This window comes from Protopterus annectens, chromosome 1.part0 (genome assembly GCF_019279795.1).
Source record: "Protopterus annectens isolate FY-2018-M chromosome 1.part0, PAN1.0, whole genome shotgun sequence".
NCBI lineage: Eukaryota > Metazoa > Chordata > Ceratodontiformes > Protopteridae > Protopterus > Protopterus annectens.
In genome coordinates, this window is record NC_056725.1 from 1,926,872,990 (window position 1) to 1,926,889,150 (window position 16,161).

Below are 16,161 nucleotides of genomic sequence, written 5' to 3' on the forward strand. Positions count from 1 at the left end.
AGAAGGCATGGAATACATTAGACAACTTCTGAGTAAAGAAACCTCCTTCAGTAATGATAGAATTATATTGGTGTGCCAATTGTTGGAACTTATTTTGTTTAATAATGTGTTCATGTTTGGCGATAGGTATTATTTGCAGAAATGGGGGGTAGCCATGGGCACCCCCTGTGCAAATACCTACGCCAATCTGGTGGTTCTGTGGTGGGAGAAGTTGTTCCTCTTCACCCATCAAAGATTCAAGCATGTAAAACTCTACAGACGCTTTGTAGATGATATAATAATCGTATGGGAAGGCACCCTGGAACTGTTTGAATCTTTCCTAGATTACTTGGAAACTACTAGCAGCTTCCTAAGATTTACTAAGGAAACTTCTGCCACTCACATTAACTTCCTTGACGTAACACTTAGTTTTACATCTGAAGGCGGCATTGTTTCATCCCTATATAGGAAACCGACGTGGCGCAATGCGTTGTTGACTTTTGACAGCATGCATCCCAGGCATGTGTTCCAAGGCATAGTAAAAAGCAAGTTCCTCAGGATACTGAAACTCTGCAGCAAAGAAGCAGACCTTAATAAAAAAGCCCTGTTGTTAGAGAGATTATTTTCTGATAGAGGCTATGACCCTAAGATGGTCAAAAAAATCAAACATGAGATATTAGGGCAGAAAATACCTGTTGGGTCATTCTATACAGAACCACATAGCCAGGGCATACAACATCATTGTAGAATGAAACCTTTGGCTGATGGTCACATTAGGTATATCACAACCTACACCAGTGATATAAAGAAAATACAACAAGTTATTCATGACAATTGGCATATACTAACTATAGATGCCCAAACAAGGGATGTCGCAGGGAGAAATCCATCTTTTCTATATAGAAACAGTAAAAGTCTAAAAAGGATCTTATGTGGTGATATATACATCACACCAGATGATCATAGAATGACTTTATGTAACCCTGTCTCAAATAGACAAGGCACTTTCCCCTGCCATAGTTGCAGTAGATGCAACTATATTACCAAAGAACAACCATTTAAACATCCAACCATGGATTATGTATTTATCCCACATTTTTTTGCCAACTGCAATACCCGCAACTTAATATACCTTGCCACATGTGTTAAATGTCAGGCATTCTATATAGGACTAACAAAAAGGAAGCTCCAGGAGCGCATTTATAACCACCTGTATGACATCAGGAAGAAGGTAGAGACGAATGCGTTAGCAAAACACGTTATGGAATTTCCATCACATTCCTTTAACTTCAGAGTGTTGCAGGTAGTCACTGATAATGGCAGGGATGGTAACAAGGAGAACAATCTGGCCATCAATGAACTGAATTGGATCCTCAAATTAGGAGCACATTTGACACCAGGAATTAATAACTTTATATCCATAAAGCCAGTTCTGTTATCTAGGTAGACAGAAAACTGCCTCCATGCATACACAATATCATTACACAATGTATTCTGCTCTTTATGCATGTTTATAATTGAGTATTTAAGATATCAGCTAGTTAACATATGAATATATTTATCTATATGTTTTCTATGTATTGTTTTCATATATATGCGTTGCATAGATTTCTCAGTGTGCCACTGTCTGTTATCATAGATCAACATCCAAACCCAAGACATTAATGTTCTTGCATATACACTCCCCATACAAGAGACTTAAACAATATCCAGCTTCATATTGTAAACAATTTTATAGGCTGATGCAAAAATATACATATATATGTCTGGTTAAGTTACACCATTTTTTATAAGTTTCACACACAATATGATGGCAGCTATCATTTTTTGTTTTAAATTTATGCTACATCAAGTTAGCTAGTTTACTTGAAAAAATTTCTACTTGCGTTACTATCTGTTCATTTGCAATGTTCTAAAAAATTTTTTTAAATTCAGGTTTATACATATTTTTTATAAGAAATATGGAACTGCTTATATTAATGCTTCGCCTCAAGAGATTTGTTGTTCTCCATCTAGTCAGTGTATACATCATGGTATTATATATTAATACATTAATATTAACTGTAAATGATAAAAACACTGATTCTAAGAAGATGTTACATGGGGGGGGGGGACTTATATGCTTAGTTTCACTTTTGCTTTGTTGTCATTTGATAAGAGCAATACATGCGTTTCATGCTCATACAAGTAATGTCTAAGTTGAAGTTCATGTCCGAGATTCCACGGACATTTATTTAGGACTTTAATCTCGTATCATACTTATTGAGCATATGATGCATAGGTTACTGAGACCATTTTGGTTTTTAATTTTATATGTTTTGCTGACTACATTCAGTTATTGTCAGCGAGACCTCTTTATGCACGCATCAAAGAAATATTGAATGTATGAAAAGTTTTTACAATATGTTCTACATTAGATTATAGGTCTACAGTATTCTATTCTTAAGTTTTTAAAAAACTTACAATTGATAAATGCACTTATAAAGCTAAGATTAATGTCATGTGATTTTTTGGATAAACTTGGCGTTTACCTATAAGACTTATTTGTTTGTTCTAGCGGCGAGATTCTCGCTGCCTAATGAGTACGCTTACAAAGCGCACAGAATTAAAACACACAGGTTTTAGGCATTGAATTATTTAACTGATTTCCCGCGTTTTAGCGGTTATATACCTGAACTTTTGTATTTTTAATTGATATCTGATGAAGCGTGGACCTACCACGCGAAAGCGCTTATTTTTCTACATTTTAATAAATACTTCTTTGGATTATATAACGGATTGCTGACATTTCTTCAGCCTGAATACCTGTGGTTTATACAGAACAATTTTTCGTGCATTCCTTTTGGTTGGCTCCTCACTTTTGTGCTTTCAAGGGCATGCCAATGTTAGAATTGAGTTTACTTTGTATAAGCTCATTATCATATAAAAAGGTATTAATAGGAGACAGAAGAACCCAGAACCTCCAACAATTAAAAAAAAAACTGTTTGGGTTAATAAATGAGATACACAATTTAGAATTAAATTCTCATTCTAATACACCAAATTGGAGAATCATCAGGAAATGGAGCAAATGGAAAAAACTTCTTGGAAAATGATCATAGCCTTGACAATTAAACATGCAAAATAGCCTATGAACTTTTGAAGGAACAACATAACCAGCTCCCCAGATTGTTTTGGGGTACAGACATAATATTGAAATATATTATTTTTCAGTCTAATTAATACAACACAACAAACAAGGGCTAGCATTGTTGAAATTCACCTTATATAGCTTTAATATATGCATTTTAATGGTTCTCAACTGATACATAGCATTGTAAATATATTACTTCAGTATTTTCTGTTAGTGTTCAATAAATGACTGAAAAAATATTAGTACTGTCAATGTGAGAAGCTGATGGAGTAAGAAAAAAACACAACTGTACTTTACATAACACAACTCAAATGAAGAATTACTTTTTATTGTCAAAATTTTGGATATTTCAACTTATCTCACAACTTCAACTTCACCCTAAAAAGGTCATCACCACAATTGTGATCTATATTCCACCTGGTAATACACCTGCTAGCCTTGAATACTTCTTATCCTGGTGTTCTTCCACATACTCACAAGCAACCCTTATTCTGGGGGACTTCAACCTAGATTGGTTCACCTGTATATCAGAACCACCAAGTAATCTAATAAATTTCCATGGCTACCAGCAGCTAGTCCAAATTCCAACTAGGTGTGATAAAAAATCTAAATGGGAATCCATCCTTGACTGGGTCCTTATCTCACAACTTCAACTTCACCCTAAAAAGGTCATCACCACAATTGTGATCTATATTCCACCTGGTAATACACTTGCTAGCCTTGAAGACTTCTTATCCTGGTGTTCTTCCACATACTCACAAGAAACCCTTATTCTGGGGGACTTCAACCTAGATTGGCTTTTAGGGTTTTAAAATAAAGTATATCAGAACCACCAAGTAATCTAATAAATCTCCATGGCTACCAGCAGCTAGTCCAAATTCCAACTAGGTGTGATAAAAAATCTAAAAGGGAATCCATCCTTGACTGGGTCCTAACTAGCAACCCCACATTGTACCCTCACACAGGCAGTCTCCCAGACACCTTAAGTGACCACAACATAATATACTTTATACGTAGTAGAACAAGCATATGCAAAACCACTAACTATATATCCACTTGAAACACAAAAAAATTCTCTCCTGAGGTCCTCAACACTTTACTGTGCAACTGTGACTGGACCCCCCTAAAAACCCTCCCACTTGACCAGGCTGTAGCATATTTCAACAAAACATTTCTACAACACCTAGACACTGTCGCTCCATTGCGCAAAATCAAGGTTAGAACCTCTACAAACCCCTGGCTCAGTAAAGAAACCAAACAAATCCTCAAGTCCAGAGACACTGCCTGGCGTTACTATCAGAAAAACAAAGAAACACAAAGCCTAACTAAGTACCAAGAACTGCGCAACCGTGCAAAAAATGCATTAGGCTGGACAAAAAATCCTACTACACAACATTACAAACTAAATACCAACACAACCCGCAAAAAGTTTGGAAAAATGTAAACCAGCTACTAAAATCCACCCAAAAGGCTACCCCCAAACCAACCACCCTGACACTAAAGTTCCCATCGAAACACAATTCAACTCCCACTTTGTGAACTCAATTCTATCCTTAGTATCACAGGACAGTTCCTTCCTCACTATCCCCCCAACACAAATAACACTAATACAAGCTTTATCCTCAAAACAGTTTCCACCACTTCAATCAAAAGCATGCTCTCCAACTAAAAACCTCATCAACAGCAGCCAACCTACTCCCCAGCTATTTCTTGAAACTTACAGCAGATGCTATTGCTATCCCAGTCTCCACTCTCATAAACAGATCATTTGTTGAAAACTATGTGCCCAAACTCTGGAAAATAACCTATGTTACACCCATACATAAAGGCGGGACCTCCACTGAACTTAATAACTACAGACCCATTGCTTTACTCTCCCCCCTGGCCAAAATCCTAGAAAAATGCATCCATACCCAGATGCTAAACTATCTTCTAGACTGCAACATCCTGTCCCCTACTCAGCATGGTTTCAGACCTCCCCATAGTACCACTACAGCTCTCCTCTGCTTCACAGACACAGTAAACCATCTCAAAAATGAAGGCCTGCAAGTGTCAACTCTTTTTTTGGATAGGTCCAAAGCATTTGACACAGTCTCACACCAAATCCTGCTAAACAAACTAAACCAATATCATCTATCTAATTCCACTCTTACCTGGTTCCAAAGCTACTTAACTGACAGGTACCAAGCTGTGAAATGGGAAAATTCTCTCTCTCCTCAGCTGCCCATAACTATAGGAGTCCCACAGGGTTCTATCTTAGGACCACTACTATTCACAGTTTTCACAAATGACCTCCACACCTCCACACAACATGCATCTATAATTCAGTATGCAGATGACACTACCTTAATCTGTGCTGCACAAAACATTCCCACCCTCCTGCAAACAACTCAACTAGCATTCTCTGACATTGAAAACTACCTTACCAAAGCCCAACTTATCCTCAGTCCAAAGAAAACTCAGCTTATGATTATAACCAGTTCTAATAAAAACACTAACAGTCAATTCACTATCTACTCCACAAATGCTACTCCAATTGCTCCAGTGGCACAGGCTAAGCTATTGGGAATAGCCATAGACTCCCACCTAAACTTTGATAGCCATCTGAACTTAACTATTAAAAAAGTACATGCCAAACTGGGGTCACTCTACCGTATCAAACCATTTCTTACCAACAACACAAGATCAGCCATTGCTCGCTCCCAACTTCTATCCACCCTACTCTATGCATCTCCCATTATGACTAATCTCAACAAAACTGAACTAAGCAAAATGGAAGCTTGCTATAACAGAATTGCCCGATTTGCTGCAAATTGCTCATATAGAACTCATCATTGTACTGCTTTGAGACAGCTCCACTGGCTTGAACTGCCCAACCTCCTAACCTACAATCAGCTCTGCCTCTGTCATTCTATCTATTACCTCCCCAATAAGTGTCCTGCCCTCAAAAACCTAGTACAACATCACTCAGCCAAAAGGCCTCTCAGATCATCAAGCAAACTACTACTAGAAGTCACCAACAGCTACAATAGCTTTGGAGATGCACTATATAGTAGTTTGGTGGCTAAAAATGGAACTCTGTCCCTACTAGCATTCAAAACACATCATCCAAAGCCTCCTTTAAAGACCTCATCAGGCAACATCTCAAGCAAAGTTGGCAGTGCCATGATTGCTCCCCAGGCTAGTGAAAGCGGATAACATATACATACTAAATCTAGAGCAATTGATAATAGTTTTTCAATCTTACTCACAAACACTGGCTAATCTACAATGTATGTACTGTACCTGTGTACTATGTATGTATTCTACCTACATTCCAAAGTTCAGATGTACACCACAAATCTATTACTTACCTTTATTTTTAAAATTAATATTTTTTTGATTGTTCTCTCCACTATAACTGTTTGTGCCACATACCACTGTAAAAACATGTCTCTTGTAATAGTGTGTATACTGATTATGTCTAAATAACTAAATGTGTCTGTATTTTTTTCTTTGTGGAGCTTTTCTCCCCGGGCCTCTGCTGAAAAAGGGCCTTTTCGGCTCAGTCAGACACCCCCGGTTAACAAATGTAAAATAAATTAAAATAAATAAAAATAAAATAAATAAATAAAATATGAAAGCCATGGTTAAGGTTACACTTCTCAACTGTTGAGAATTTTGCAGAATGTCCAGATTTTCGCTTCACATTTCTGGCATATTCTTCATAAAATGTGAGTTTTTCTGGCAGACTACTGAGGATTAAAGTATTTGAAAAATAGTTTCAGACTTCATATTGTTCAGAAAATGTATGAGAATGTAAAATAAACAAGAAAACACCAGCCGTACCGCAGCAATGAAGTTGCTGTGGTACGGCTAGTGTTTTCTTGTTTATTTTAGTTTTGCTTTTTTCACCGGCTGTTTTAGTAGTGGGAGAGATTTATTTATTCTCTATGATAATGTAAAACTTGTTGTTCTAGCAACTTTGTAAATTTATAAGAGGAATATCAAAAATATGTCCCTAAGTTTGGGCCTTTGTCTCCCTCATTATTTTTGGCTTTGTCCAGAATTTGTGTTAAGATATTGAGAGGTATTTTAAAGACTTTACATCATAAACTAGAATGATCAAATTACAGGTGATCTCATAACATTACAAGCACGGAAATAAACAAATCAGTGTTTTCCATGATTACTCTTCTATACCACCCTCATCAGTCTCCCTACACTTCCATCCTACACCCACTTATACCCAAGACATATAGATAGCTCAGTCACACACTAAATACAACATGACATTCCTGTCTTGTACATAATCCTTTCAGAAGATTGAAGATAACATGATTTTTAGCTCCCTCCTCTTACTTCTTGTACAGCACAGAAAACCAAGGAAAGGTGGCATGAGATCAGTAGCACACCCCTGTTTTAAACAGTGTTTTTTAACCTCAACCTGCTCTTTGCAGTCTAAGTACATGTCATTGCTCCCTGACCAGACATTCAGGACATGTGGTGTGAATCAGGTGCTTCAGCTGCATTAGACCGACAGCTGCTTCATCCACTGTGGAAGAACACCCATCTAAAACAAAGGTATGCATTACTAGTCAGAATAAGCAGAATAAACACTAGTCAAAATGACATACTGTTGCAACTATACAACTTCTTAATGATTATAAATTTGGAGAGCTTACAGCCATGTGATAAACAAAATATCTTTGATCAGCGCTGCAGAATATTTAGAATCTAACAAAGGTTTCATTAGTTTAGAAAGTATAATTAATGTGTGTCTTGTTTAACTCCTATGATGGACTGACATATTATCCCAGGATTAACACCTGCCTTATGCCCACTCCTTGGAGAATAAGTTCCAGTCCCCTGTGACCCTGAACTGAATAAGGCAGTAACTGAAAATGGAGAGATACTCTGTAATTAAAATAATAGTATTTGTATTTATAAATTTTTTTTGCATTTCTAGTAGCAGAGTACATACAATATTATTTTATAAAGACATATTTTTTTATCAAATATTATGAATGGTGTGTTGTAACTGCGTACTAAAACTAGGTATAATACATTCTGAAAATGGATAAACTGCCCATATTGCCTTATATGTAATGATTCTTTTTCAGTTATTAACTATTATATCACTTAAAATCAGAAAACCCTGTTATACTTTCAAATTATAACATTTAAATTAAACTATTTATAAACAGGATTTTACAAAACTAAGTTTCGCTTCACTGTATAGTTTCTCTGTTTAAATTATATGCCCAAAAAGGATATGTATTCAGTATTAGATTTGCCGCTCCCAAAGTATAAAAGAGAGTCAAGAGAGTTTCCAGAATTTCTTTCTTTTCTTTGGCGGAATCTGGTTTGTGTGTTCTGGTCAGCATAATATTTTTGGCAGATTCAGCATGTTGCTTTGCTTGCAAAGGAAGCTCTGTAACACAAAAATAACACAGTGATTCTCAATTCTAAAGCAATGCTTTAATGTGGAAAAGAATGAGAAATGTTTGATTTTACTTGATTAAAAAAACAACAAGCTATCCAAATGTAAAATAAAAACTAAAAAAAGGTGTTTCTGTCCATATATAATGCAATGCAAAAACAAAAACAAACAAACAAAAACAGTGACACCTCAGTCATTACAACCCTCTTTTCTCACAAATAATTTTGGTGTCTCTGTGATGTCTGCAGTCTGTCACATCCCAGTGACCATCTTCAGTCACCCCAGCTAAGGTGGCACCATCCTGATTGAATGGGGGGGGGGGCTTTTCTGTTTTGGCCTACTCTCAAGTCCTCAACCCCCGCTCCCACAATGCATAGCAAACTAAAATGTCAATGTAGCTCACATACACATGCTTTCATACACACATATTCTACTGCGGATGATCTCTCTGTACTTTGCCCTCACTTTTTCTGCTGCATTAGAGTCACTGGAGCTGCAGTCAGGTAAAGAATCTATCCTCCAGGATGGATGGTCAGCATTAAGCTACTCACTCCCACCACTGGATGTCTCTTCCAGTGACTGGACCAATGGACCACTTTAACCTGGGTCACCTAGGTCATAAGGCTTCAGCCCTTGCATGGATCCAGCCTCTAGTTACTACAGCACTCTTGTTTGCTTGCCTTACTTATTTACATATTGATGTATTTATTTATTTTCTGCAAGTGTAGACTTGAGTAAGCTTTATACTGCCTATTCACTGCCCTACTGAGAAGTTTACAGAAGGAAGTGTTTGGACATTGTGGAGCTCTGGCTGGTTCACCCAGGTCAATTTTAAGCCTGCCAAGTAGCTGTGCAGTCCTACAGCCATTTAACGTACTGCTGTAGCTCACTCTCCTCATATAGTGATTATGCTGATGATGGTGAAACAAATCATATACTGGAACAGCAACACGCTACACATCTGACAACATTTTGGAAATATCTATAAGTAAAACACATCTGTATTACTAGCTACCTAAGAAGGAAAAAGTAGATAGTACATAAAGTAAATGTAAAGACAGAATTCAAGTAAAATTAAGTCCACTAGAATAAATACGATTACTGTGGTAAGACATTTTTGAAACCCTAAAATTTAAATTTTTCATTAATTTCAGCAGATGTGGAAAACTAACAGCACACAATGTGCTTAGTATTAATGCCTATTTCAGGAAGGTTGTCTGCAGTGGTGCTGTTCCCAGGCTGTTATTACTTTTGTATTGCACTTCTAAATATTTGTGTTTTGGAAAGGTATATATATATATATATATATATATATATATATATATATATATATATATATATCAGGAGCGGCCTTAGGTCAACTGGTGCCCTAGGCAAAAGAGCTCCACAGCGCCCCTCACCACACCACCCGGTGTCCCCATCCTGGTCTACATATACCAAATGAACACTGAAAAAGCTCCCCTGCTAGATCGGCGCCCTAGGCGCCCGCCTAGTTGGCCTATGCCTAAGGCCGGCTATGATATATATATATATATATATATATATATATATATATATATATATATATACTGTTACACAAAGTACGTGTCATATATTTTGAAGGACAGAGCATTTCTTAACACTTTTACAAAAATAGTATCTAGTCATTCAAATGCAGCCTTTTCACTGAATACTGTTAATTTGGGACTAGCCTGCTTAGTGACATTTTAAACACTTTAATGTTTTGCAACCTTGAAGTTAATTAAAATAAACAGCATATACAGAGAGGCCTTCCTGCATTGGGATTATGCAGTGAAGCCCCCACAGAAAAAGAAAGACATATTTAGTTCTGTTCAGTCAGCTGCCTGCAGTCAAACGGCCATCAATGCATTGGCTATTCGTGGATTGGCCAGTATTGTATTAGAACTGCTATGCAAAAGAATAACTTAATTCAAGCGATCAAGGGCTGTCTGCTTTCTTACCTATAACAGAGCTGCAGCCAACCTTAATCATACATGTGAAATTCAATATGAGTAGGTAGCTCTCTTTTTGCTGCTCTGTGTTATCAAGTCTGTTCCACATTAGACAGTCCATCTTATATTCAGAACCTGAAATCTAAATTCCAATGGTTTCTTAATAAAGTAAAGCAGATTAAAGATGAAAATCTGAAATTCCTTCAAAAAGAAGGTTAACTTAATCATGGATGACATTTTGTTTATTTATTCTTTTTTTTTTTGACTGCTGAAGTAGAAGTAATTTAATTCTGGTAGAATGGACCACAGTGTACTAACAGCACCGTTAGTTAATACAAATATTGTTATTTTTTTTATTTAGTTAATGTTTGTTTACCAAGAAAGTCCAATTGGGACAGAGCCCATTTTCAGCAGAGGCCAGGGGAGAAAGGCTTCAGATGCATGTTTCTAATGTGGAAGGAAAACAGAGCACCCAGAAAAAACACACATGAACACAGGGAGGACATGCAGACTCCACATAGAAGGCACTACAGCCGAGAACTGAACCGGCAAACTTCTTGCCATGAGTCGACAATGATAACCGCTACACCACTGCGCCACTCAAATACTAATAAAATAATGAATAAAAAGAATATAATCTCAAGGACAGATGAAGTCACTACAGTCACTTTACTTTCCTGTTTGGTATCTACTTCTCTGAAGTACAGGCTAACACAGAAGGCCTCTGACTAACAAAGTTTGCAGATGACTGCAAACTAGGAGCCATAGTCAAGACCCCAAATGAAGTGGACATCCTACAGAAGGGCCTCACTGAGACAGATGCCTGGTGTCACAGCCATGGCCTCAAGCTCAATGTCAAAAAGTGCAGTGTCATCCCCTTTGGTAAAAACTCTGTACCCATGAACTACAACATAGGCAGCAATCTACTTTACACCGAATGCGTGATAAGAGACTTTGGGACCCAGGTGGACAGTAGTCTCTCCTTTGATAGTCACATCGCCACAGTAGTCAGGAAGTCCTTCTACGTGGCACACCTCATCATAAAAGGGTTCTCATCCAGGAAAAAAGAGGTCATTGTTCCCCTCTACTCGTCTCTCATTAGACCCATTATAGAGTACAATGCCCCTTTTGGAATGTACCTCATAAGACATCTGCAGCAGCTGGAAAGGCCACAGAAGTACCTCATAAAGAGGATTACTGGCCTCAAACAAATGCTCTACACTGACGGCCTCAAAACACTCCAACTTTACTACGTAGCATATCGCCTACTCCGAGGTGATCTCTGCCTAACATATAAAGCTATGTCAAACCCAGAGCTATTGGACATGCTACATTTAAAGAAATCCCAATCCCTCCAAGCTACATGCTCTAGGGACCTAAACCTTGTCACCACAATAAACAGGACATGCTGGAGGGATATATTCCTGTCCCAGAGACTTCCTATACTCTGGAACAAGCTACTCATCTGTGTCAAACAAAGTTCTTCATTAGCACTCTTCAAGAAAAATCTTGATGAGTGGATGGGAAATAGGAAACTCACCCCGGGGGCCACTTCTGTGTCTGCTCGACAGTGGCACAGGAAAATAACTTTCTTGGGTGGCGTAAGCCATGGAACCTTGCTGGCTCGGCTTATGTAGGCCCTTGGGCCGATAGCCTAGTACCTACCTATGAACCTATGAACAACAAGATAACTGATATTACTGATCATGTCAACATAAATGCAGTTGTTTGTTTGTTTGTTTATTTAAGTAACTTGGAGAAACTGAATGGGCATTACCTGTTTTCAGTGGAGGTCCTATGAGAAAAGCTTTAACATACAATTAGAAACACTTTTAAGAAAAATCATTTAAAATGCACACAAAATATACAAAAGAAGCACGTTTAAGGAAATGACAAAGCACACGATTAACTACACATTTACTATATACACATAACATGCACTATACATAATTAATGATAGCTCATTACTATTCAAAAACAAGAATGATGATAGGGCACCAGCATGCCCACTGTGAATTGAGTATATACGAATATAAAAAAAGTCCAGTCGCTAAAGTACCTCTGAGTGGTCAGACTTTCTTCTATTCATATGTGCTATGGAGGCATACATCTCAACTATCCAGATTTTCACAGAATGTCCAGATTTTTGCCTCATATTTTTGGTCAATTCCTCGTAAAATTTGTGGTTTTCTGACAAACCACTGAGGACTGAAGTCGCTAAATAATGACATGCATTTGAATTTCAGACTTCATATCCTTCAGAAAAATGCATGCTAACACAAGTCCAGTTATTGTAGTAGCTTTCTAAGTTTATAAGAACAGCATTTACAAATTGTCCCTATTTTGTGAAATCCACCCCCCCCCCATTATTTAAGGCTTTGTCCACATTCCTTGAGCTAAGAGGTGGAGAGGTACATATGGATGGCAGAGAAAATACAAGGAAAATCAGACACATTCTGCAAAACTAAACAAATGTATCTTAATTTTCATTGTATTTCTTCCTTGTCACTCTTACACCTCTAAAATGTCCAGAATTTATAGCTAAAAAAAAAACAAAAAAGGCAACAGAGATCTTCCTTTCTCCATTGCTTGTTTTCAGCAGCACTGGCACTGATGCACTCTGCAAGATTCGTCTTCATGATCAAACCACGCCAACCATGGGTAAATCCTCATATACCCACACCCATTCATTGGTTACTGCTTAATTATACAATAACAGGTCATTGTTATACAAAAATGTGCACACTGATTGCAGTATGCCCACTGTAAATTGAGCATATACCATGAGAAAAAAGTCTGTCTGCTTAAGTACCACTGAGAGTCAGACTTTTCTACTGGAATATATTATAGAAAGCAGAGCAAAATGCAAGAAAAATCAAGTATATGCTACAAAAGTAAAGAAACAGAATTGTACATGATTTTCCTTGTATTTCTGTGCTGTCCCTCCTTAAATCTCAGCAGACTCTCGTGCCTCTCAACTGTCTGGAAGTCCGTAGAATGTCCAGCTTTTTGCCTCATAGTTTTTATGAAAAAAATGTAGTTTTCTAGCAAGCCACTGGGAAAAGAAGTCATTATAATTTAGTCTTCATATCCTTCAGAAAATGGATGCTAACAGAAAAACCTCTACTTCAAGCAACTTTCTAACTTTATAAAAGCAATACAATCCATGACTATTTTTGGACATTTGTTCCCCCTGTAATGTTGCACTTTGACCTGGTCTCTAGCATTAACAATGGGGTGGCAGGAATGGGACCCCAAAAAACAATGGAGATTTTCTTTTCTCCATTACTTCTCTTCAACAGCACTGATGTGTTGCGCATACATATGCACAAGACATCAGAAAGAAGAATAGGAAAAAGATGGATTAACACTATGGTGCTGTTATACAAAGACATTATTTATGAAAGATAAGCAATTTCCTTTCGTAAAGAATGTCATTGTATAATAGCAATAACTCACTCCTGAGTGTGGGTAATAATGGATTTACCCACAGTTGGCTTTGTTTGATCACAAGGGCGAAACCAAAGGTGGGCAAATCCAGCATTACCCACACCCAGTTGTTAAGTAACAGCATATGGTATGATTGTTGTATGTGGAAAAATAAATATGTCTGTACTATACCTCTCAACTGTCCATAATTTCAGAGGAGATCTCTAGGTTTATCTCATATTACTGCTCTGTTCCTTGTAGTAAAATTTTAGTTTTTCTGGTAAATCATTGAGGATTATAGTCAGTAATGGCAGGCTTACTTTTTTTTTGCTCAAAAAGGCATGTTGATGCAAAACATGTTGTTGTATTACCTTTTTAAGTGAATTAAAGTGAATTAAAGTAATATGCAAAAATTGTCCCTGATTTTGGGCCTTTACCCCCACACATTATTTTTAACTTTGTCCAGAATTCTTGAGCAAAGAAGTTGAGATGTATGGTATGCACATTGCTCTAGGAACCATAACTCTCAACCCGGAAACATCAAAAATCTGGACAAGGCCCATGAAAAATAGGTACAAATATGTGTGCTGATTAACATAAAATTTGCATACATAATTACATAACCCTGCCCACTCCAATGGAATTGTGGGATACCAACTTTCAAACGCAAACTGAAGAACAGACAACCAAAATATGGCACCAGAGTCCCCCTGCAGCCATTCCAATGTCCCATTACCTGGCTATTTCACCCCAATTACCATAAGCACTAACGTGTGCATACTACTTTACTTCTACAATGATTATTTGGATTTTATTTCTACATTTTACAGCCCAATGCACAAACACTAGTACACATCTGCTAAACAAAGCAACACTGTCTCACAATGGAAATAGACTCTGCATTAAAACCTCTCTGCCCTTGAAACTCACATTCATTAAAACAGCATTGAAACCCACACCACATCCAAAGAAAATGCATCTGGTCAGTGGTGGATAAAGATTACCTTTGGGCTGTTTTCACATCACTGGCCCCTTGCACACAAAACAAGAGACATACATGTGTTCTTTGATACATCTTCCTGACTTTATTAAATTATATTCCTTGTATAATACAGAACACTTATTAGACAGAGCACATTTTAAATTTATTGTTTGAAAATTTTTCTAGTAGGCTGTAGGCAATGAAACAAAATGCATGAACCAATAGTGACAAAACTGCCCAGTTCAGAACATTTCTATCATAAAAGTCTACTTCCACAATCACACTATAAATAGAATGACAGTAGTGTAAGCCATAGGCATCTTGCACAGCTTCTCCATTTTCAATTTCAGTTTTTTTTTTTTTGGGGGGGGACAAAAGGCCAAAAACCATGGACACATTTTAAACATTGCTTGTATAATTTGGGAAAGTTGCTAGAATAAAATGTGTTACCACCATACATTTTACTGGCAAGTCTTGAACCCAGGACCCTGTGCACTACAGTCAGAGCAACATACCACTATGCCAAATCAGCAGTTTCCTGAAAGATAGGAAGTCTGAAACTTAAATGGCTATCATTTAGTGAATTCAGTTCTCACTTCTCACCATAGCTTTCAACCTCTTAGCACAAAAAAAATGGAAAAAGCCAGTAATGGGGGAATACAAATTCAGTTCTCACTTCTCACCATAGCTCTCAACTCGTAACACAAAAAACCTGGACAAAGCCAATAATGGGGGAATACAGCCCCAAAATAGGGACAAATCTCAAACACTGATCGTATAAACTTAGAAAAGTGCTAGAATAAAAGGTTTTGTGTTACCATTTATATTCTGAAGCATATGAAGTCTGAAATTCAAATGCCTGTCATTATTTAATGAGTTCAACGCGCAGTTATTTGACACAAAAGTCCTGAAAACCACAGCTTTTTGGAGGAACAGATCAAAAATATGAGGCATAAATAAACTAGTATTGCCTGCTGTGAGGGTATTACCTGACAGAAATATATTTTCTTTTCTGCTAGGGGCAACAGACAATAACATGTATTTCCATTTTACATTTATGATTCAACTAAAGAGATCAGGTCATATTTTTTGTGCAATTCCTTGATGGAGAGTATTTTTTAAGAGTGGGCATGTCCCCAAAAATCTGAAGGGGAAATTCCTTGTTGTTTAGTTGTTAGCCAGAGGCCTTGGGAAGTCAGCAGCTAGATACACAAACTCTTTGAGGGCTTGTAACACAAATGTATGGACTGCAGTGACAGATGTT

General features: G+C 37.3%; 1 protein-coding gene across 1 annotated transcript in view; it reads right to left on the reverse strand.

Annotated features, from left to right (window-relative positions):
- TTC23L (tetratricopeptide repeat domain 23 like) overlaps positions 1-16,161 on the reverse strand; it is an 893,819-nt gene that overhangs the window by 608,697 nt on the left and 268,961 nt on the right. The window contains exon 5 of the mRNA XM_044070199.1: positions 8,369-8,525. Coding sequence (XP_043926134.1) covers positions 8,369-8,525 — 157 coding nt within the window. The remainder of the gene's footprint in view (positions 1-8,368; positions 8,526-16,161) is intronic.